At 44.8% G+C, this 18,843-nt stretch overlaps 1 protein-coding gene across 1 annotated transcript; it reads left to right on the top strand.

Annotated features, from left to right (window-relative positions):
- The first annotated feature begins 954 nt into the window (after window positions 1-954).
- ADIPOQ (adiponectin, C1Q and collagen domain containing) lies at window positions 955-14,703 on the top strand. The gene is made up of 3 exons (XM_030938590.1): window positions 955-1,019; window positions 12,766-12,987; window positions 13,909-14,703. The coding sequence occupies exons 2-3, from the start codon at window positions 12,774-12,776 to the stop codon at window positions 14,427-14,429; spliced, it is 735 nt and encodes a 244-aa protein (XP_030794450.1). The 5' UTR covers window positions 955-1,019; window positions 12,766-12,773; the 3' UTR covers window positions 14,430-14,703.
- Window positions 14,704-18,843: the final 4,140 nt, after the last annotated feature.

The following is an 18,843-nucleotide window of genomic DNA, read 5'->3' as shown; positions in this document are numbered from 1 at the left end:
AGGAACACCTAAGTGGGAGGCAGCTTCCAGTTCTCTAGGCCGCTTCTAGGCCAGAGCTGGGTTCCACAAGAGGCAGAATAGGCATATATATGCTTAAGGAACTGGCAAAACAGGCTCTCTCTCTGTCTCTCTCTTTGTCTCTCTCTCTCTCACACACACACACATACACACACACACCCCCCAAGGTAGCTGTCAAAATCTTATGCTGAATTTTGGAACCAAAAAATCTTGAAAGATGGTATTCCAATATCACATTTTATGTAAGTTTTCTATTATATTAGATTCAAATTGCGATTTGAGGCCACAAGCTTTTAGAATTCAGGGCCTTTTTAACTTGCCAAGCCCCACACCACTCCAGGAACTTCCTCACAGCCCAGTTCTCAGAATTCATATGCAAAGTCTTTCCTAAATCTAGGGTCCAGGCCAGAGAGTGGAGGATGTGCTCCATTTCTTACCTGATTGCAGACCCTTTGAGAGTGCTCCCTTCTGAAGCACTCACTGTCTGAACTTACGCAGTCTCACACTTAATTACGCACAATGAGCAAGACTGTGATGTGATAATTGGTGTCCTGACTTATTTTAGGGCAAATCTATGGGGGGGGGGGCCTCCTGGACCACTGAGCAATTCATTTACATTAGGGTGTTTCTCTGTCAGTTGCAGGAAAAAAAAATCTTGTTTTCCTGCTGTGGTTTTGACCTTTGCCTCATCTTCTGTTGCTGTTGTAGGAGGCAAAATAAGGGTCAAGGCCTGGAGACACAAGTGCTTTGACTGAAGCTCCACTTGGCTTCCCAAGCCCAAGCTGGGTTGCACCAGGTTCCCTAGGGTGGAGGCTGTGGGCAGCTGCCAGGGACATGTGCCTGCCCACCGGCCTCTGGCCCTCACTAAGCCGGCCAATGGGAAAGGACAATTGTGAGGTGGGGACTGCCTGCCCCCATGAGTACCAGGCTGTTGAGGCTGGGCCATCTCCTCCTCACTTCCATTCTGACTGCAGTCTGTGGTTCTGATTCCATACCAGAGGGTAAGAGCAATTCTGTGAAGTTCCAGGCTGGGTGAAGGGTGCATGCATAGCCTCTGTCTGGGATCACCCAGGCTTTCCTGGCCATAGCAGTGTGGGAGTGGATATAGGTGGATACTCTGGTCAGAGCAGCACTGGTGGAGGCAGGTATGCACTGGGCTTCTTCCTCAATTCTCCCACAACCCCAAGAGAGAAAGGGTTATTTCAGGCATTCGTTCTAAGATGCCTGGAACCATTCTGATTTTTCCCCATTCTCTCTGTGGCAGGATACCTACTGAGCAAAAATTAGGGTCAGTGAGGTGGGAGGGTTTGTCCACAGATGAAGTCCAATTTGATTAAGGGGGATAAAGGAATACATTGCCTCTTAGCTTGACCAGGTAGGGCAAAGGAAGAAGCATATGTGAAGGCAGCTTGAGAAAAGTCAAGCTGAGTGCTGACTTCAGAACGGAATTTGGAATCCAGCTCTGCCACTTCATTCTATTCAGCAAATATTTACTGAGCAGATCCTATGGTCCAGACAGTGGGTTGGGTTCACGAGATACAATGATGACTGTGACATGTCTATAGATTTGGGGATATCTGTAGGTATGGGGATATCTTACAAGGTAATCAAGAGGTTCTAATGAGGCCAGGCATGGTGGCTCGCACCTGTAATCCCAGCACTTTGGGAGACCGAGGCGGGCGGATCACCTGAGGTCTGTAGTTCCAGACTAGCCTGATCAACATGGTGAAACCCCGCCTCCACTAAAAATACAAAAATAGCCAGGTGTGGTGGCAGGTGCCTGTAATCCCAGCTACTCGGGAGGCTGAGGCAGGAGAATTGCCTGAACCTGGGAGGCTGAGGTCACAGTGAGGTGAGATCCTGCCACTGCATTCAAGCCTGGGTGACAGAGCGAGACTTTGTGTCAGAAAGAAAGAAAGACAGAGAGAGGGAGGGAGGGAGGGAGGGAGGGAGGGAGGAAGGAAGGAAGGAAGGAGGGAAGGAAGGAAGGAAGGTTGGTTCTAATGAGATAAAATGAGAAGAGCCTGGCATATAGTTGGAACTTATGAAAAATTGTAATAAAAAAACATTTTCTGACAGAAGAAACTGGATCTACCTGGTTTTTGTAAAGCCTAATCCCGGTCACCCCAGGGAGTGCTGTTTCTGAGGCGTCCTGGTGGTTTTGAGCTGTAGATGGTGAAGGTCAGAGTGGGAGGGATTTTACAGGTTAGATCAGCCTCTCTTGTGTTAGAGGACGTGGATCCCTGGTCTGGAGAGGTTCTGGTTTTTAGATCAAGCCTCGCAAAGGGTGGCACCAACTCACTCCTAGGGACTCCACTAGAAGGAAGGCCAGCTCTGCCTAATTCAGTTGGGGAGATGGGGGTCCCTTTATGCTAGCAGAATATGTCGGAAGGAGCATGATGGTGTCAGCTTGGTTCAGGAAGGCCAGTGGTACACAGGGAGTCCTGCAGCTTCCTTAGCAGTCCCTGCTGCCACTCTTCCTTAAGTCTTGAGGAGTTTTTTTGGCATAATCTCGGCTCACTGCAACTTCCGCCTCCCGGGTTCAAACAATTCTCCTGCCTCAGTCTCCCAAGTAGCTGAGACTACAGGCATGCGCCACCACGCCCAGCTAATTTTTGTATTTTTAGTAGCGACAGGGTTTCACCATGTTGGCCAGGATTGTCTCAATCTCCTGACCTCATGTTCCACCTGCCTCAGCCTCCCAAAGTGCTGGTATTACAGGCGTGAGCCACTGCGCCCAGCTGAGGAGTCTTAAGCCGAGATCACAGCATTGCACTCCAGCCTGGGTAAAAAGAACAAAATTACATCTCAAAAAAAAAAAAAAAAAAAAAAAAAAAAAAAAAAAAAAAAAAAAATAGACACAAGACTGGCTCCTTTTTTTTTTTTTTTTTTTTCTGGGACAGGGTCTCACTCTGTCACCCAGGCTGGAGTGCAGTGGTGCAATCGCAGCTCACTGCAGCCTCGATTTCCTGGGCTCAAGTGACCCTCCCATCTTAGCCTCCTGAGTAGCTGGGACTACAGGTGTGTGCCACCATGCCTGCCTAATTTTTAAAAATTTTTTGTAGAGACAGGGTCTCACTATGTTGGCTGGGCTGGCCTCAAACTCCTGGGCTCAGCAGTCTTCCCATCTCAGCCTCCCAAAGGGCTGGGATTATATCCTTGCTCTTTTTAAGGTGGCTGCAGGGACAAACTTTCCACTACTCCTTGTCAAGCCAGTGTACCGGTGGCCCCAGACATACGGCTAAAGTCAAGCCAGTGGACCGGTGGCCCCAGCCATATGGCTAAAGTCAAGAGGTGATGTCTTTTGGAGAGTAGATGCTGTCAATCAGGAATTTCCATCAGAAACGCCATCATGTGGAGAGAGACTTATCCTAAAAATGTGGTGGTGGGGGATGCTCTGTTTTATTAGTTCCTTGAGAGTACGTGTGTGTGTGTGTGTGTGTGCGTGCTCATGTGGATGGGTGTGTATGTGTGTGTGGGGGTGGTGCATATGTGTGTGGATGTGTGGATGTGGTGTGTGGGTGTGCACGTACGTAGGTGGAGGTGTGTGTATGGGTGCGGGTAGGTGTGTGTGTTGGGCATGGAGATATTGACAGCTCTTCCAGGGCTGAGTGAAGGCTCTCGGGCAAAACTCCTGGGACCTAGGCAAAGCTGAGTTGATTACTGGTTATGCCATTTATTATTGGGTTGCACCGTGTGAAACTGCCAATATTCTACATTTTGACTTTTATGTATTTTTATTTATTTATTTATTTATTTGAGATAGAGTTTCACTCTTGTCACCTAGGCTGGAGTGCAGCGGCGCAATCTCGGCTCACTGCAACCTCTGCCTCATGGGTTCAAGTGATTCTCCTGCCTCAGCCTCCCAAGTAGCTGGAATTACAGGCGCCCACCATCATGCCCGACTAATTTTTGTATTTTTAGTAGAGACGGGGTTTCACCATGTTGGCCAGGCTGGTCTGAAACTCCTGACCTCAGGTAGTCCACCCACCTTGGCCTCCCAAAGTGCTGGCATTACAGGCATAAGTCACTGTGCCCAGCCTATTTTGACTTTTAAAAATGGGAGTTTGATATAATTCAATCCAGTGGTTGAATTAGCTAGCATCTTTCTCTCTCCAAGTCTCCGGTTCTCCTACATGTTAGAGTCAAAAGCAGGGCTATGGGAAGATTAAGTAAAATCAATTTTGAAAATGCCTTATGAAAATTCCACTCCAAGGAACTCGCGCCAGCGTCAGTGTTTTCCTGTTCCTCATCTCACATGATCACATTTAGTGGATTAGGAAGCTGAGTCTGAGAAGCTCCGTGTGATGCTTTCGGGGGCCCTGTGGCGTGATGGAAAGCTCACTGGTTTGGAAGTCAGAACGGAGTCACTCAGGGATCATTTCCTTAATCTGTCAGTTTCCTCATCTCTAAAGTTGGGGTCATTTCTTTCCTTCATGGAGTTATTGTAAAGATGAAAATAAATCGTGTGTAAAATCTAGCATGGGAGCTGGCTTCTATAGTGCATTCCTACTCCTTCCCCTCAGCCTTCCCATTTGTAAAAGCAAGGCAGGGGGGAAGTGATTTTGGGGGCCCCTTTTGACTCTGACATTTGAGGATTTTGTATGCTTTGTTTTGAGACAGAGTCTTGCTCTGTCACCCAGGCTGGAGTGCAGCTCACCTCAAATTCCGCCTCCCAGGATCAAGTGATTCTTATGTCTCAGCCTCCTGAGTACCTGGGATTACAGGCAGGCGCCACCACCCCCAGCTATCTTTTTTTTTTTTTTTTTTTTTTTTTTTTTTTTTGTATTTTCAGTAGAGACGGGGTTTTGCCATATTGGCCAGGCTGGTCTTGAACTCCTGACTTCATGTGACCCACCCATCTCAGCCTCCCAAAGTGCTGAGATTACAGGTGTGAGCTACTGTGCCTGGCCAATTTTGTGTGCTTTAATGCTCTTTTCTGCTGGAAGAATTGGCACCAGGTTTGGTGACCTCTTTCCCCCATACAGCTCTGCCTCCTGCCAGTCCCAGAGGGGACCCTATCCCTGCATTTCGCAGGATTCTGCTGTTGCAACTGAAATTCCAGTAGGTCAAAGTGAAATTTCTCATACATTTTAACACGAAGATAAGTGATCACAGTATGGCCCTTGAGGATCCCGAGAACATCATGGTCATCCCCTTGTATAATTTTAACGGCAGACAAATCCATACCTGTGTGAGGTTTGCCAGGAAAGCCAGTGCAGGAGAAAACCAGAACAGCCATTTGGACTTCAGATCACACCTCTGCCCTCTTTTACTTGATATCTTTGGGCAGAAATTACTGAACCTGTTTGGTCCTCGGATTTCTTCTGTGGGAATTGCATCCTACCTCTGGGAGTTGTGTGGTCACATTGAGGTTAAAGGGGTGATGGCTGTGTAGCAGTGATCCATACATATTTGTTTGCTGCCTTTCTCTTCACTTACGTGTGGAGCACTTTATGAGTTTATAAAATACTTCTTCATACTTTCTATCAATTGGTTCTCACAATGCTATTGTGAGATAGGTTAAATGAGGATTATTGTCCCACATTTATAGGCAAAGAGCATGAAGTTGGGGAGGTTGAATGAAGGCTGGAAATTCACCCAGAGAGTTAGTTAGGTGAAGCCTAGACTAGAAGCCAGGTCACTTGCTTCATAATCTGCAAGTTGTTTTTTTTTCTTTTTTTTTTTTTTTTTAATTGAGATACAGTTTTGCTTTTGTTGCACAGGCTGGAGTACAACGGTGCGATCTCAGATCATTGCAACTGCTGCCTCCCAGGTTCAAGCAATTCTCCTGCCTCAGCCTCCCGAGTAGCTGGGATTATAGGCATGCACCACCATGCCTGGCTAATTTTGTGTTTTTAGTAGAGACAGGGGTTCACCACGTTGGTCAGGCTGGTCTCAAACTCTGGACCTCAGGTGATCCTCCCTCCTCGGCCTCCCAAAGTGCTGAGATTACAGTGGAAGTCTTTTTATGCTACTTTTTTCTTATATCCCTCACCCCATGGGGTGGAATATTGAAAAGCAGGATGTGTGACCACAATACTTTTCTCCTCCTGGACTATGTCTAAGAGTCTGTTATTGGGTTCTGAAGACCAGAGTTTAATTTCCTGTCTCTCAAAATAGTTGTGAGAATTGAATGAGATACCAAGGGAGGAAAGGGTTTCAGTATTTTCAAAAATTTTAAAAGTCCGCAAAAATTTTAGTTTTTTTTTTTTTTTTTTTTTTGAGACGGAGTCTCGCTCTGTCGCCCAGGCTGGAGTGCAGTGGCCGGATCTCAGCTCACTGCAAGCTCCGCCTCCCAGGTTTATGCCATTCTCCTGCCTCAGCCTCCCGAGTAGCTGGGACTACAGGCGCCCGCCACCTCGCCCGGCTAGTTTTTTGTATTTTTTAGTAGAGACGGGGTTTCACCGGGTTAGCCAGGATGGTCTCGATCTCCTGACCTCGTGATCCGCCCGTCTCGGCCTCCCAAAGTGCTGGGATTACAGGCTTGAGCCACCGCGCCCGGCCAAATTTTAGTTTTAATACAGATAAAATAGATCCCTTTATTTTATAAAAAGTAACAAAATTTGTTATTTAACAACTATGTTGTTTATTAATTTTGCCTTTTTGTATGCTGCCAGGGAAGAAATATTAAGAAATCTTAAATTGATTATGGTGAATCAAAAGGTCTGCCTGGATTTTTTATTGCTCTAACTGTACAGCTAATCATACAATCTCAAATTTTTTTAAATGACATTTCAAGGGTGTACTTAGCTGCGTAACTCCTTCGTTGCCAAAAGCTTTGTCACCAAAAATAATTAAGCAGATGCCTGAGTTACTAAAGGACACATAACAGAGTTGAGACTTAGGAAGTTTTGGTGCCATGCTAAATCCACAGGGACACAACAAATAGCATTTTACAAAGGCAAAGAATTGTGACACTTGAGATTTAGCTTCTTGATCCATGTAAAAGTTTTCTTTATAGGCATAATTGAGTTTTAGATCATAGTACTCAATATTACTTAGTAATAATTTTTTTTTTTTTTGATAGAAATAGAGTGTAACAGGCTGGGCACAGTGGCTCACGCCTGTAATCCCAGCACTTTGGGAGGCCGAGGCGGGCGGATCACTTGAGGTCAGGAGTTTGAGACCAGCCCGGCCAACATGGTGAAATCCCATCTCTACTAAAAATACAAAAAAATTAGCCGGGTGTGGCTGTGGATGCCTGTAATCCCAGCTACTTGGGAGGGTGAGGCAGGAGACGCTTGAACCCGGGAGGCGGAGGTTGCAGTTAGCTGAGATGGCTCCACTGCACTCCAGCCTGGCCCACAAAGCGAGACTCCACCTCAGAGAGAGAGAGAGAGAGAGAAAGGAAGGAAAGAAGGAAGGAAGGAAAGGAGGCAGGGAGGGAGGGAGGGAAACAAAGTGTAGCAATGGCAATATCTAAAAAAACAGATATTTTTATATGTTTGTAATTTTATATATATGACCCCAACTTTAGAGATGAGGAAACTGAGAGATTAAGGAAATGATCCCTGAGAGACTCTGTTCTGACTTCTAAATCAGTGAGCTTTCTATCATATCACGGTGCCTCCGAAAGCGTTACACAGAACTTTCTAGTGTCAGCTTCCTAATCCGCTAAACGGGATTATATGAGGTGAGGAACATGAGAACGCTGACATTGGTGAGGGTTTCTTGGAGTACAATTTTCATGTGGTATTTTTAAAACTTATTCTACTTAGTCTTCTCAAAGCCCTGCTTTTGACTCTAACATGTAGGAGAACCTGAGACTTGGAGAGGGCAAGATGCGAGCAACAGAGCAAGACTCCGTCTCCAAATAAATAAATAAGTAAAATAAAAAAGAACACAAATAATTCCGAAAGAATTTTTTTTTGAAAATTAGGCATGTTTGCACTGGTCTTCAATTGTTATTAATTGCCGATTTCCCACCCAGAATTAAGTTGGAATGCAACTTTCCTTTTCAATCAGAGTCCGTTCTTAGTCTTGGAAACTTCCGAGGCTCCTGTGCTCATCCTGCTCTTGTATTTCCAGCACCTCTACCCCATGCCACTGTCATGGAACCTAGGCTGATTGCACCTATTAGTGGAGAAATCTGTCCATAATGCTGAAATGTGGGCACAAAGGGTGTTCCCTTAAGGTAGGAGAAAGGGATCTTTATTTTTATCAAAGGGGGAGGAGCCAGAAAACTCCAGAGACCCCTGAGTTTGTCCTCTCTCCAAGGTTTTGGGGTAAGCCCCCAGTCACCCTTTATGTCTGGGGCCTTCTTTAGCTGCCTCCACCCATTCACAAATTCTGGATTCTCTCCTCTCCTCCTGTTTCCCAGTGGAAAAGGATGGAGCCTCACAGATTCTTCCCATTTCTGGAGAAAAACACGCATGGAGCTCAAAGTTCTTCTCAGTTTTATTGCCGAAGCCATAATAAGAAAAGGCAGAGCTGGCAAGCCGTCAGGAAGTTTAAAGATGCGTGAAATCTTTAAAGTCTCAGAACAAGAATTCTCCTAAAATACAAAACGGGCTTTGCTGGTCTCTCCTTGGCTTCTCATGTAGCTCACCTCTTTTTTCTTATCTTGAGACTAGTCAAACCTAAGCTGTTTCTCATTTTATTTCCAGCAGCTATTGAGAACACTCTCCTGAACTCTTCAAATTCAGTAGAGGGCGACAAATGTACATATAAATGATAGTAGCGGGTCTTAAATACTCATGACACCTAAAAGGGCAGCACCTGAGTCTGATTGCACCTGTTTCTGTTGCTGTTTCTGTCTCTCTTCTCTCTGTCTGCCATTTCATTCTCAATTGTTACTTTACTTACAAGATCATATTAGAACCTGATGTTTGATAAATAATGCATCAGATCTATAGTGAAGGAAAAAATGCAGTTAAAGTTGTTGTAACAGCTAGTCTTCAAGTGGGGAGAAATCATTTGAGTACCTTAGGTCACAGCTTACATCAAAACAAAAAATCAGAGCTACATTAAAGAGTGAAATTTTACGTCGGGCGCGGTGGCTCAAGCCTGTAATCCCAGCACTTTGGGAGGCCGAGACGGGCGGATCACGAGGTCAGGAGATCGAGACCATCCTGGCTAACACGGTGAAACCCCGTCTCTACTAAAAATACAATAAACTAGCCGGGCGAGGTGGCGGGCGCCTGTAGTCCCAGCTACTCCGGAGGCTGAGGCAGGAGAATGGCGTAAACCCGGGAGGTGGAGCTTGCAGTGAGCTGAGATCCGACCACTGCACTCCAGCCCGGGCGACAGAGCGAGACTCCGTCTCAAAAAAAAAAAAAAAAAAAAAAAAAAAAAAAGAGTGAAATTTTAACTATATCAAACAATAGGGAAAAAAACAGAAGAAATTTGAATATTTACTAAATCTTAGCATGAATAACAACTACTTAACACTTACAGGCAAGGGCTGGGTGTGGTAGCTTATGCCTTTAATCCCAGCACTTTGGGAGCCCAAGGCGGGAGGATCGCCTGAGGTCCGGAATTTGAGAGTAGCCTGACCAACGTGGTGAAACCCCATCTCTACTAAAACATGCAAAAATTAGCCGGGAGTGGTGGTGCATGCCTGTAATCTCAGCTACTTAGGAGGCTAAGGCATAAGAATCGCTTGAACCCGGGAGGTGGAGGCTGTAGTGAGCCCAGATTGTGCCACTGCACTTCAGCCTGGGTGACAGAGTGAAACCCTCTCTCAAAAAAAAAAAAAAAAAAAAAAAAAAAGCGGCCGGGCGCGGTGGCTCAAACCTGTAATCCCAGCACTTTGGGAGGCCGAGACGGGCGGATCACAAGGTCAGGAGATCGAGAGCATCCTGGCTAACCCGATGAAACCCCGTCTCTATTAAAAAATACAAAAAAAAAAAACCTAGCCGGGCAAGGTGGCGGGCGCCTGTAGTCCCAGCTACTTGGGAGGCTGAGGCAGGAGAATGGCGTGAACCCGAAAGGCGGAGCTTGCAGTGAGCCGAGATCCGACCACTGCACTCCAGTTTGGGCGACAGAGCGAGACTCCGTCTCAAAAAAAAAAAAAAAAAAAAAAGGAAACTAGAGCTGTGAGGTACCATTATTTCTTTTGCTCACTAAACTGACAACACACACATGTTTTTTTATAATACCCAAAGCTAATGAGGGTAGTTAAGGTGTGCCCTTTTATACACACACTAATGTATAACATATACTGCCATGTGGGGATATGTTTCAGGAGACTTAAAACTGTACATAACTTTTGGTCCAGTAATTTACTTCTGGGAATCTGTCATAACAGAGTAATAATCTTGGGGAAAGCTATATACTTAAGGATATTTAAAATATAATTTAAAAATCAAAGTATAATTTCTTAAAGAATATAAAATAATATTTAAAAATGAAAATATGCTAGAAGTTTGATGAAATATAAATGGTCGAATATATATTGAGTATATCCACTTACTAGACTAGCACTCTGAGACATTACAAATAGTGATTATAAAAACTAGAAAATGACAAGGGAAAAATAGAGGAATAAAGTTTTACATAAAGTATGATTTCCACTATGTTTAAAAATAAACAGAGACATTCTTGGGGTTGAGGATTGTTTTCTTTTCTGTCATTTCCAAAGAACTACATAACTACTATTTTTAATGAACTATATATGTAATATATACATATAGTGTATATGTATATACAAATTTTATCTCACGTATGTGATAAAGATGAAAGATGAGTTGATTGTGCCACGTGAAGAGGGCAGTATAGCGCCCAGGTAATGGAGCATAGGAGTGGGATTCCAGATACCAGGCGAATCACGGTCTTTCTTCCATCCCTCACAGAGGAAGAGGTTTGTCTTCAACAAACCTTCAGTTGTCCTGAAGACAAACCTAATTCTGGAGACTTCATATAATCTAGAAGAGACAAGCAAACTGATGAAAAATAGTGAATCTTTAAGGTAAAATAAAGCACATGGACTACACTTTGTTTAGAATCAGATTCTTGGGATTAGCCACATTAACCCACAGAGGGTCTTACTGTTGCCTCTAATCCAGGATCCTAGGGTCTGTTTCTCTCTGTGAGATGCTTTCTCCCAACCCCTTGGTGAGAGTGGGAAGGCTAAGACCTCAGCAATCAGAGGTGGGGGCCTAAGATCCCCCTAAGATCAGAGGCAGAATCTGAGAGGGGATAAAAGTCCCTATACCTGTATTGGGCCCTTTTCTGGGAGGGGGATATTGAAGAATGATTTTGAGATAGGGAGTCCTTTGACTACCTGTGCCACTTGAGCTGTTTGCTAGGGCTCCAGAATACGTGTTTCAAATACGTTCCCCACTCCCTTCTTCCTTCCCTCTTCCACTCTTCCTTTTTTCTTCCTTTCTTCTTTTCCTTTCTCCTTCCTTTCCTTTCTCTGGCTCTCTCATGATTTCTTTTCCTCATTATAAAAGTACTTATTTAGTCCTTACTCTGCTATTAGTGTGTTAGTCTTTGCCCCCTGGTACTTGCTGTTTAATGGAGAAATGGGTGAGTGAAACAGAAATTACAGCAGAGTGCAATAGAGCGCAATAGAGCTAAGCTAGGTGTATAAATTCATTCTCACACTGCTATGAAAAACTACTTGAGACTGTGTTATAAAGAAAAGAGGTTTAATTGACTCACAGTTCCACAGGTGGTACAGGGGGCATGGCTGGGGAGCCCTCAGATAACTTACAATCATGGTGGAAGAGCGAAGGAGAAGCAAGCACATTATATGGCGGCAGGAGAGAGAGTGAGAGAGAGGGGAGAGAGAGAGAGAGAGAGCACATATAGGGGAAGTGCTACACACTTTCAACCAGATCTTGTGATAATTCACCTACTATCATGAGAACAGCAAGGGGGAAGTTAGCCTCCATGATTCCATAACCTCCCACCAGGCCCCTTCTCCAACACATGTCGACATGATATTTGGGTGGGGACACAGACCCAAACCATATTACCAGGGCACTGGAGAAACACAGAGGTGAAAGAACAAACCAAGGAGTGAGATGGAGAAGAAGGAGGACTTCCTGAAAGAGATGACATCCGAACTGGGCCCTGAATAGAAATTAGACAGGGGAGGAGGGGCAGCTAAAGGTGGCCCAGGCAAACAAAGGGCCAGTGGATAAGTGGATATGTTCATGGGATGATGTGTCTCTTGTCTGTTTAACTCAAGGTGAGTCTCCCTCTCTCTCTCTCTCTCTCTCTCTCTCTCTGTGTGTGTGTGTGTGTGTGTGCAAATGTAATATACCAAATGGTCAAACATGTGCCCCAGGAAAGGGGTAGAGGAAGAAAGAATGAGAGAGTAAGAAGGAGGAATAGACACAGAAAATGAGAGAAAAGAGGGGAAAGAAAAAGAAGAAAGGAGCCAGGGGAGAGAAGCTGGTTAGCACTGATTGGAGCAATCTGTGTCATCATACTTGGGAAACTCAAGGATGGATTCTTGGCAAGTCGACTCTTGGAGCTTTCCCTATGCTTGGTCCTGTGCTCAGATATGGAAAAATTAGAGAAGTGTCTTCTGTGCAATCACTGAATTCATAATCTTGCTGAGGAAAGGAGACTACACACAGAAATAATGTTAAGTATTACAAATTTTGGGGCAGAAGGAGATGAAGGTGGGCTGCAATATTCAGAAAAGTCTTCCTGGAAGAGTTGAATACTGAGAAAGCAGCTCCTAGAAGTGGACTCTGCTGAGGTGGATGGAGTCCTGTGTAGGTATCAACTGGGTGTGCTGTGTGGGGTCTGTCTGTCCATGACTGACAGTGCACATGTGGATTCCAGGGCTCAGGATGCTGTTGCTGGGAGCTGTTCTACTGCTATTAGCTCTGCCCAGTCATGGCCAGGATACCACAACTCAAGGGCCTGGAGTCCTGCTTCCTCTGCCCAAGGGGGCCTGCACAGGTTGGATGGCAGGCATCCCAGGGCATCCAGGCCATAATGGGGTCCCAGGTCGTGATGGCAGAGATGGCACCTCTGGCGAGAAGGGTGAGAAAGGAGATCCAGGTAAGAATGTTTTTGGCTTTTTTCATCACATACCTCCTTGACTGATAAAAACTATATGAAGGCATTCATTATTAACTAAGGCCTAGACACAGGGAGAAAGCAAAGCTTTTTTATGTAAACCATAAGTGACTAGAAGTGGATTTGAGGTTGGTCTTCCAAGGATGAGAATAGGTGATGCCTCTACAATCAAGACTTTGACTTTGCTGCATCTGTATGTCCTTTTCCATCCCCTTTCCCATCTTCACCCTCATCCTTATTCCCAATGCATTCATATTCTGATTCCTCTTTCTGTCTAGCTAACTTCTATTCCATCCAGTGGCATTCAACCACATTTACTGCACACCTGCACACCCCCTGAAGGGCACAATCCTGCCTTTGGGGAACTCTTGATCTAGGTAAGATGTCTAATGTGCAACGCTCTGTTGGTGGTTACTACAAGAAAGTCTACTCTAAAAATGTCAAACTGAATGTGAACGAGTATTCAAAGTATGGAGCATAGAGAAAGTGTACTCACCATGGACCTGGAAGAAGAATGAAAGCTTCAAGGAGGAAGCAGAGCTTTAACTAGGCCTTGAATGCTGGATAGACAGAATAGAGGAGGAGAGACATCCTAGATGGAGGGGATAGAATTGCAAAACCAGGGTTGATGGTGCCAGCACATAAAGGGCTGGCAGGGTGGAAGGTCTATGATAGAGACCTATAGGAGATAAAGATGGAGTTGAATTTATGGTAGCCTGCCTGTCTGTGGGAGACATAGAAGGAGGAGGTAACATCTCTCTCCTATTGGGAGCTCTTATTGGTTTCTTGCTCTATAAGTCAAGAAGGTTGTGAGTGGGAGCCACACGGATGGTAATTTAGGCTGTAACCAACCTAGGCAGGAGTTCTATTCTTTGTGGTCACTGAGGTCTTCTCATTCGTTAGGTCTTATTGGTCCTAAGGGAGACACTGGTGAAACTGGAGTAACCGGGGCTGAAGGTCCCCGAGGCTTTCCGGGAATCCAAGGCAGGAAAGGAGAACCTGGAGAAGGTGCCTATGTATACCGCTCAGCATTCAGTGTGGGATTGGAGACCTACGTTACTGTCCCCAACATGCCCATTCGCTTTACCAAGATTTTCTACAATCAGCAAAACCACTATGATGGCTCCACTGGTAAATTCCACTGCAACATTCCTGGGCTGTACTATTTTGCCTACCACATCACAGTCTATATGAAGGATGTGAAGGTCAGCCTCTTCAAGAAGGACAAGGCTATGCTCTTCACCTATGACCAGTACCAGGAAAATAACGTGGACCAGGCCTCCGGCTCTGTGCTCCTGCATCTGGAGGTGGGCGACCAAGTCTGGCTCCAGGTGTATGGGGAAGGAGAGCGTAATGGACTCTATGCTGATAATGACAATGACTCCACTTTCACAGGCTTTCTTCTCTACCACGACACCAACTGATCACTACTAACTCAGAGCCTTGTCCCAGGCCAAACAGCGCCAAAGTCAATTAAAGGCTTTCAGTACGGTTAGGAGATTGACTATTATTTAGTTGGAGGTCTTTGAATATTATTCATTGATTCACTCATTCATGTATTCATTCATTCATTCATGTATTCATTCATTCATCAAGTAACTTTTAAAAAATCACATGCTATGTTCCCAGTCCTGGGGAGTTTCAGAAACATGACCAGATAACTGACTAGAAAGAAGCAGTTGACAGTGCTCTTTTGTGCCCACTGTTTCTCCCGATGCTCGTATCACTCCTGTAAAGCACAGGGAACAAGCTTTCTCCTGTTTTTACAGATTGCGTCCCGAGGCTGAGAGAGTTAAGTGAATGTCTAAGGTCACACAAGTATTAAGTGACAGTGCTAGAAATCAAACCCGGAGCTGTGGACTTTGCTCACTAGACCGTGCCCTTTTATAGAAGCACGTGGTCTCTTTGGAGTGTTGGTAGGTATCTGTTGCCCACCTCACCTGAGACCCATTGAATTTGCCTTTCCCCTTCCATCTCCCACAGACAGGCAGGCTCCCATAAATTCAACTCCATCTTTATCTCCTATAGGTCTCTATCATAGACCCTCTACCCTGCCAGCCCGTTCTGTGCTGGCACCATCAACCCTGGTTTTGCAATTCAAAAGGCAAACTTCCTCCAGCAGAGCTCCCTCAGAGAAAGTGGTTCTATGATGAAGTCCTGTCTTGAAAGGACTACTACTCAGTGGCCCCTGCACTACTCTACTTTTACCTATGTCCCTTCTCATGCTCTTCCCTCCAACTGGGAAAGCCAGCTCCATCTCAGTGTGCTGAGCTCATCCCTGTTCCTCAAGGCCACCTGGCCAGGAGCTTCTCTGATGTGATAGCCCCACCCCCCCCCCCTTTTTTTTTTGAGATGGAGTCTCACTCTGTCACCCAGTCTGGAGTACAGTGACATGATCTCAGCTCACTGCAGCCTCCTTCTCCTGGGTCCAAGCAATTCTGGTGCCTCAGCCTCCCAAGTAGCTGAGACTACAGGCTCACACCACCACACCTGGCTAATTTTTGTATTTTTGGTAGAAATGGGGTTTCGCCATGTTGGCCAGGCTGGTCTGGAACTCCTGGCCTAGGTGATCCACCCACCTAGACCTCCCAAAATGCTGGGATTACAGGTGTGAGCCACTGTGTCCACTCGATATCTCACTTTTTTTTTGCCCTGCATGAGAGTCCAGGGTGTGAGGAACACCTCCCACCAGGCTAGAGGCAACTGTCCAGGAAGGACTGTGCTCCCTCCACCTCTGAATCCCTCGTAAATGCCTCATGAAGACCAATCTCTTGAACCCCAGAATTAACTCCATTCGAGTCTCAGCATGTAACCAGTTTTATCCACAGAAACTTTTTCATTTTAGGACATCCCTGGTTTTAAGTATACAATCCTCGTTCAGCTGGACAATATGAATCTTTTCCACTGAAGTTCGGGAGGACTATGATTTTCAAAACACTTAAAGAATTTTCCATCAAGAAGGTAGCTTGAGCCTGAAATGCAAAACCCATGGAGGAATTTTGAAGCCATTCTTCCCTTGAGTACCAACAGGGTCAGGGAAGACTGGGCCTCCTGAATTTATTCTTTTTCTTTAAGAATTACAGGTTGAGGTAGTTGATGGTGGTAAACATTCTATCAGGAGACAGTAACTCCAGTGATGCTTTTCAAAGATTTTAGCAAAAACTGAGTTAATAGCATTCTCTATCAATATATAAAAAAACCTATTTTTTTTTTGCTTACAGTTTTAAATTCTGACTAATAATTCTCTCGTTTATGCGTATTGCTAATCATTAAGGTATTATTTTTTCCACATAAAAAGCTTTGTCTTTTAAAATGCTTGCATATTATTTTCTTTTCTTTTCTTTCTTTCTTTCCTCTTTCTTTCTTTTTCTTTTCCTTCCTTCCTTCCTCCCACCCCCCACTCCCCCCTCCCTCAGATCTTTCTATCTTTTTCTCTTTTTTCTTTCGTTTCTTTTCTTTCTTTCTTTTCTGGTCTTTCGTTCTTTCTTTTCTTTCTTTTCGTTCTTTCTTTTCTTTTTTCTTTTTTTTTCTTGTCTTTCTTCTTCTTTCTTTCTTCTTTCTTTCTTTCTTTCTTGTTCTTCTTCCTTCTCTTCTTCTTCACTTTCCTTCCTTCCTTTCCTTCCTTTCCTTCCTTCCCCTTCCTTCCTTTCCTTCCTTCTTTTTGCCTTCTTCTCCTCTCTCTTCCTTCCCTTCTTTTTTTTTTTTTTTTTTTTTTTTAGAGATGAGTCTCACTCTGTCACCAGGCTGGAGTACAGTGGCTTGATCTTGGCTCACTGCAACCTCCACCTCCCAGGTTTAAGCGACTCTCCTGCCTCAGCCTCCCGAGTAGCTGGGACTACTGGCACACGCCACCACACCTGGCTAATTTTTGTATTTTTAGTAGAGACAGGGTTTCACCATGTTGGCCAGGATGTTCTTGATCTCCTGACCTCGTGATCCGCCCACCTCAGCCTCCCAAAGTGCTGGGATTACAAGCCTGAGCCACTGTGCCCAGCCTTGCATATTATTTTCTACAAGTAAAGATACTATCCAGCATTAAACATAAAAACACTTGCTGCACATCACTTTTTGCGTTTTTTTTTTTCCTTTGAGATGGAGTCTTACTCTGTTGCCCAGACTAGAGTGCAGTGGCGCAATTTCAGCTCACTGCAACCTTTGCCTCCCAGGTTCAAGCGATTTTCCTGCATCAGCCTCCTGAGTAGCTGGGACCACAGATGCCCGTCACCACGCCCAGCTAATTTTTGTATTTTTAGTAGAGACGGAGTTTCACCGTATGGGCCAGACTGGTCTCGAACTCCTGATCTTATGATCCACCCGCCTCCACTTTTGTTTTTATTTTTTGAGAAAGATAGATATGAGCTTTAGAGAGGGATGAAGAGGTGATAGTAAGCCTTGTGTTAGTCAGGACTCAATGTTGTGAATGTCATTCACAACAGAAAACCCAAAATATTATGCAAACTATTGTAAGCAAGAAAAATAATGGAAAAATGGAAACATTTATTCCTTTGCATAGTAGAAATTACCAGAGTTGTTCTGTCTTTAGATAAGGTTTGAACCAAAGGTTCAGAACAATCGAGACCCTTTTTTGTATGTCCTTCTGCTCTGCCTTCTGCAGTGTAGGCTTTACCCTCAGGCAGTACACAGCATAGTTCTAGGGTTTCCCTCCTGATATCAAAAAGGCTGTGGCCTGCCCAGCTCTCGCATCCCCACACCACACCATCTGGCTAAATGGACATCATGTTTTCTGGTGGTGCCCAAAGAAGAGAGAGGAAGCTGTCTTTCCCAGATGCCCCAGCAAGTAAAACCTTGCATCTCATTGGCTCTGGCTGAGTTGTGTGCCTGTCTCTGACCAATCACTGAGTCAGGAGGATGAATATTCATATCGACTTAATTACAGTTTAAGCTAGGGGTATGTAGAGGTATTTTCCCTAAAGCAAAATTGGAACACTGTTATCAGAAGTGGGAGAATGGATGATAGAAGCAAAATAATACCTGTCCACAACAAACTCTTAATGCTGTGTTTGAGCTTTTCTGAGTTTCCCAGAGAGACATTGCTGGAAAATTCCTATTGATTTTCTTTAAAATTTCAACAAGTAGCTAATGTCTGGCCATGCTCACAGTCTCACATCTGGTTGGGGTGGGCTCCTCACAGAACACACTTTCACAGTTACCCTAAATTCTCTGGGGCCGGGTTATTCCTTTGTGGAACTAGAGGAACAGAGAGAGTCAACTGAGGCCAAAAGAGGCCTGAGAGAAACTGAGGTCAAGATTTTAGGATTCATGGTCCTGTGATGTTTTGAGGTATAATTGTGGATTTGTCCAACTCTCTTTAGTTCTGTCAGCTTTTGCTTCATATACTTTAGTGCTCTATTGTTAGATACATACACATTTAGTATTATGTCTTCTTGACGCATTGACTCTCTTATCATTACCTAATGTCCTTTATCTCTGATAATTTTCTGTGTTCTGAAGTCTACTTTGTCTAAAAATAAGACTTTCTTTTCTTTTCAACTTTCTTATCTTTCTCCTTCCTTCCTTCCTTCCTTCCTTCCTTCCTTCCTTCCTTCCTTCCTTCCTTCCTTCCTTCCTTCCTTCTCTCTCTCTTCCTTCCTTCCTTCCTTCCTTCCTTCCTTCCTTCCTTCCTTCTTTCTTTCTTTTCTTCTTTTTTTGAGACAGAGTCTCATTCTGTGGCCCAGGCTGGAGTGCAGTGACATGACCTTGGCTCACTGCAACCTCCGCCATGAGCAATTCTCCTGTCTCAGCCTCCCGAGTAGCTGGGACTACAGGCACATGCCACTGCGCCTGGCTAATTTTTGTATTTTTAGTGGAGACGGGGTT

The sequence above is a fragment of the Rhinopithecus roxellana genome, chromosome 1 (genome assembly GCF_007565055.1).
Source record: "Rhinopithecus roxellana isolate Shanxi Qingling chromosome 1, ASM756505v1, whole genome shotgun sequence".
Taxonomy (NCBI): Eukaryota; Metazoa; Chordata; class Mammalia; order Primates; family Cercopithecidae; genus Rhinopithecus; species Rhinopithecus roxellana.
This window is presented reverse-complemented; position numbering and strand designations above follow the sequence as displayed.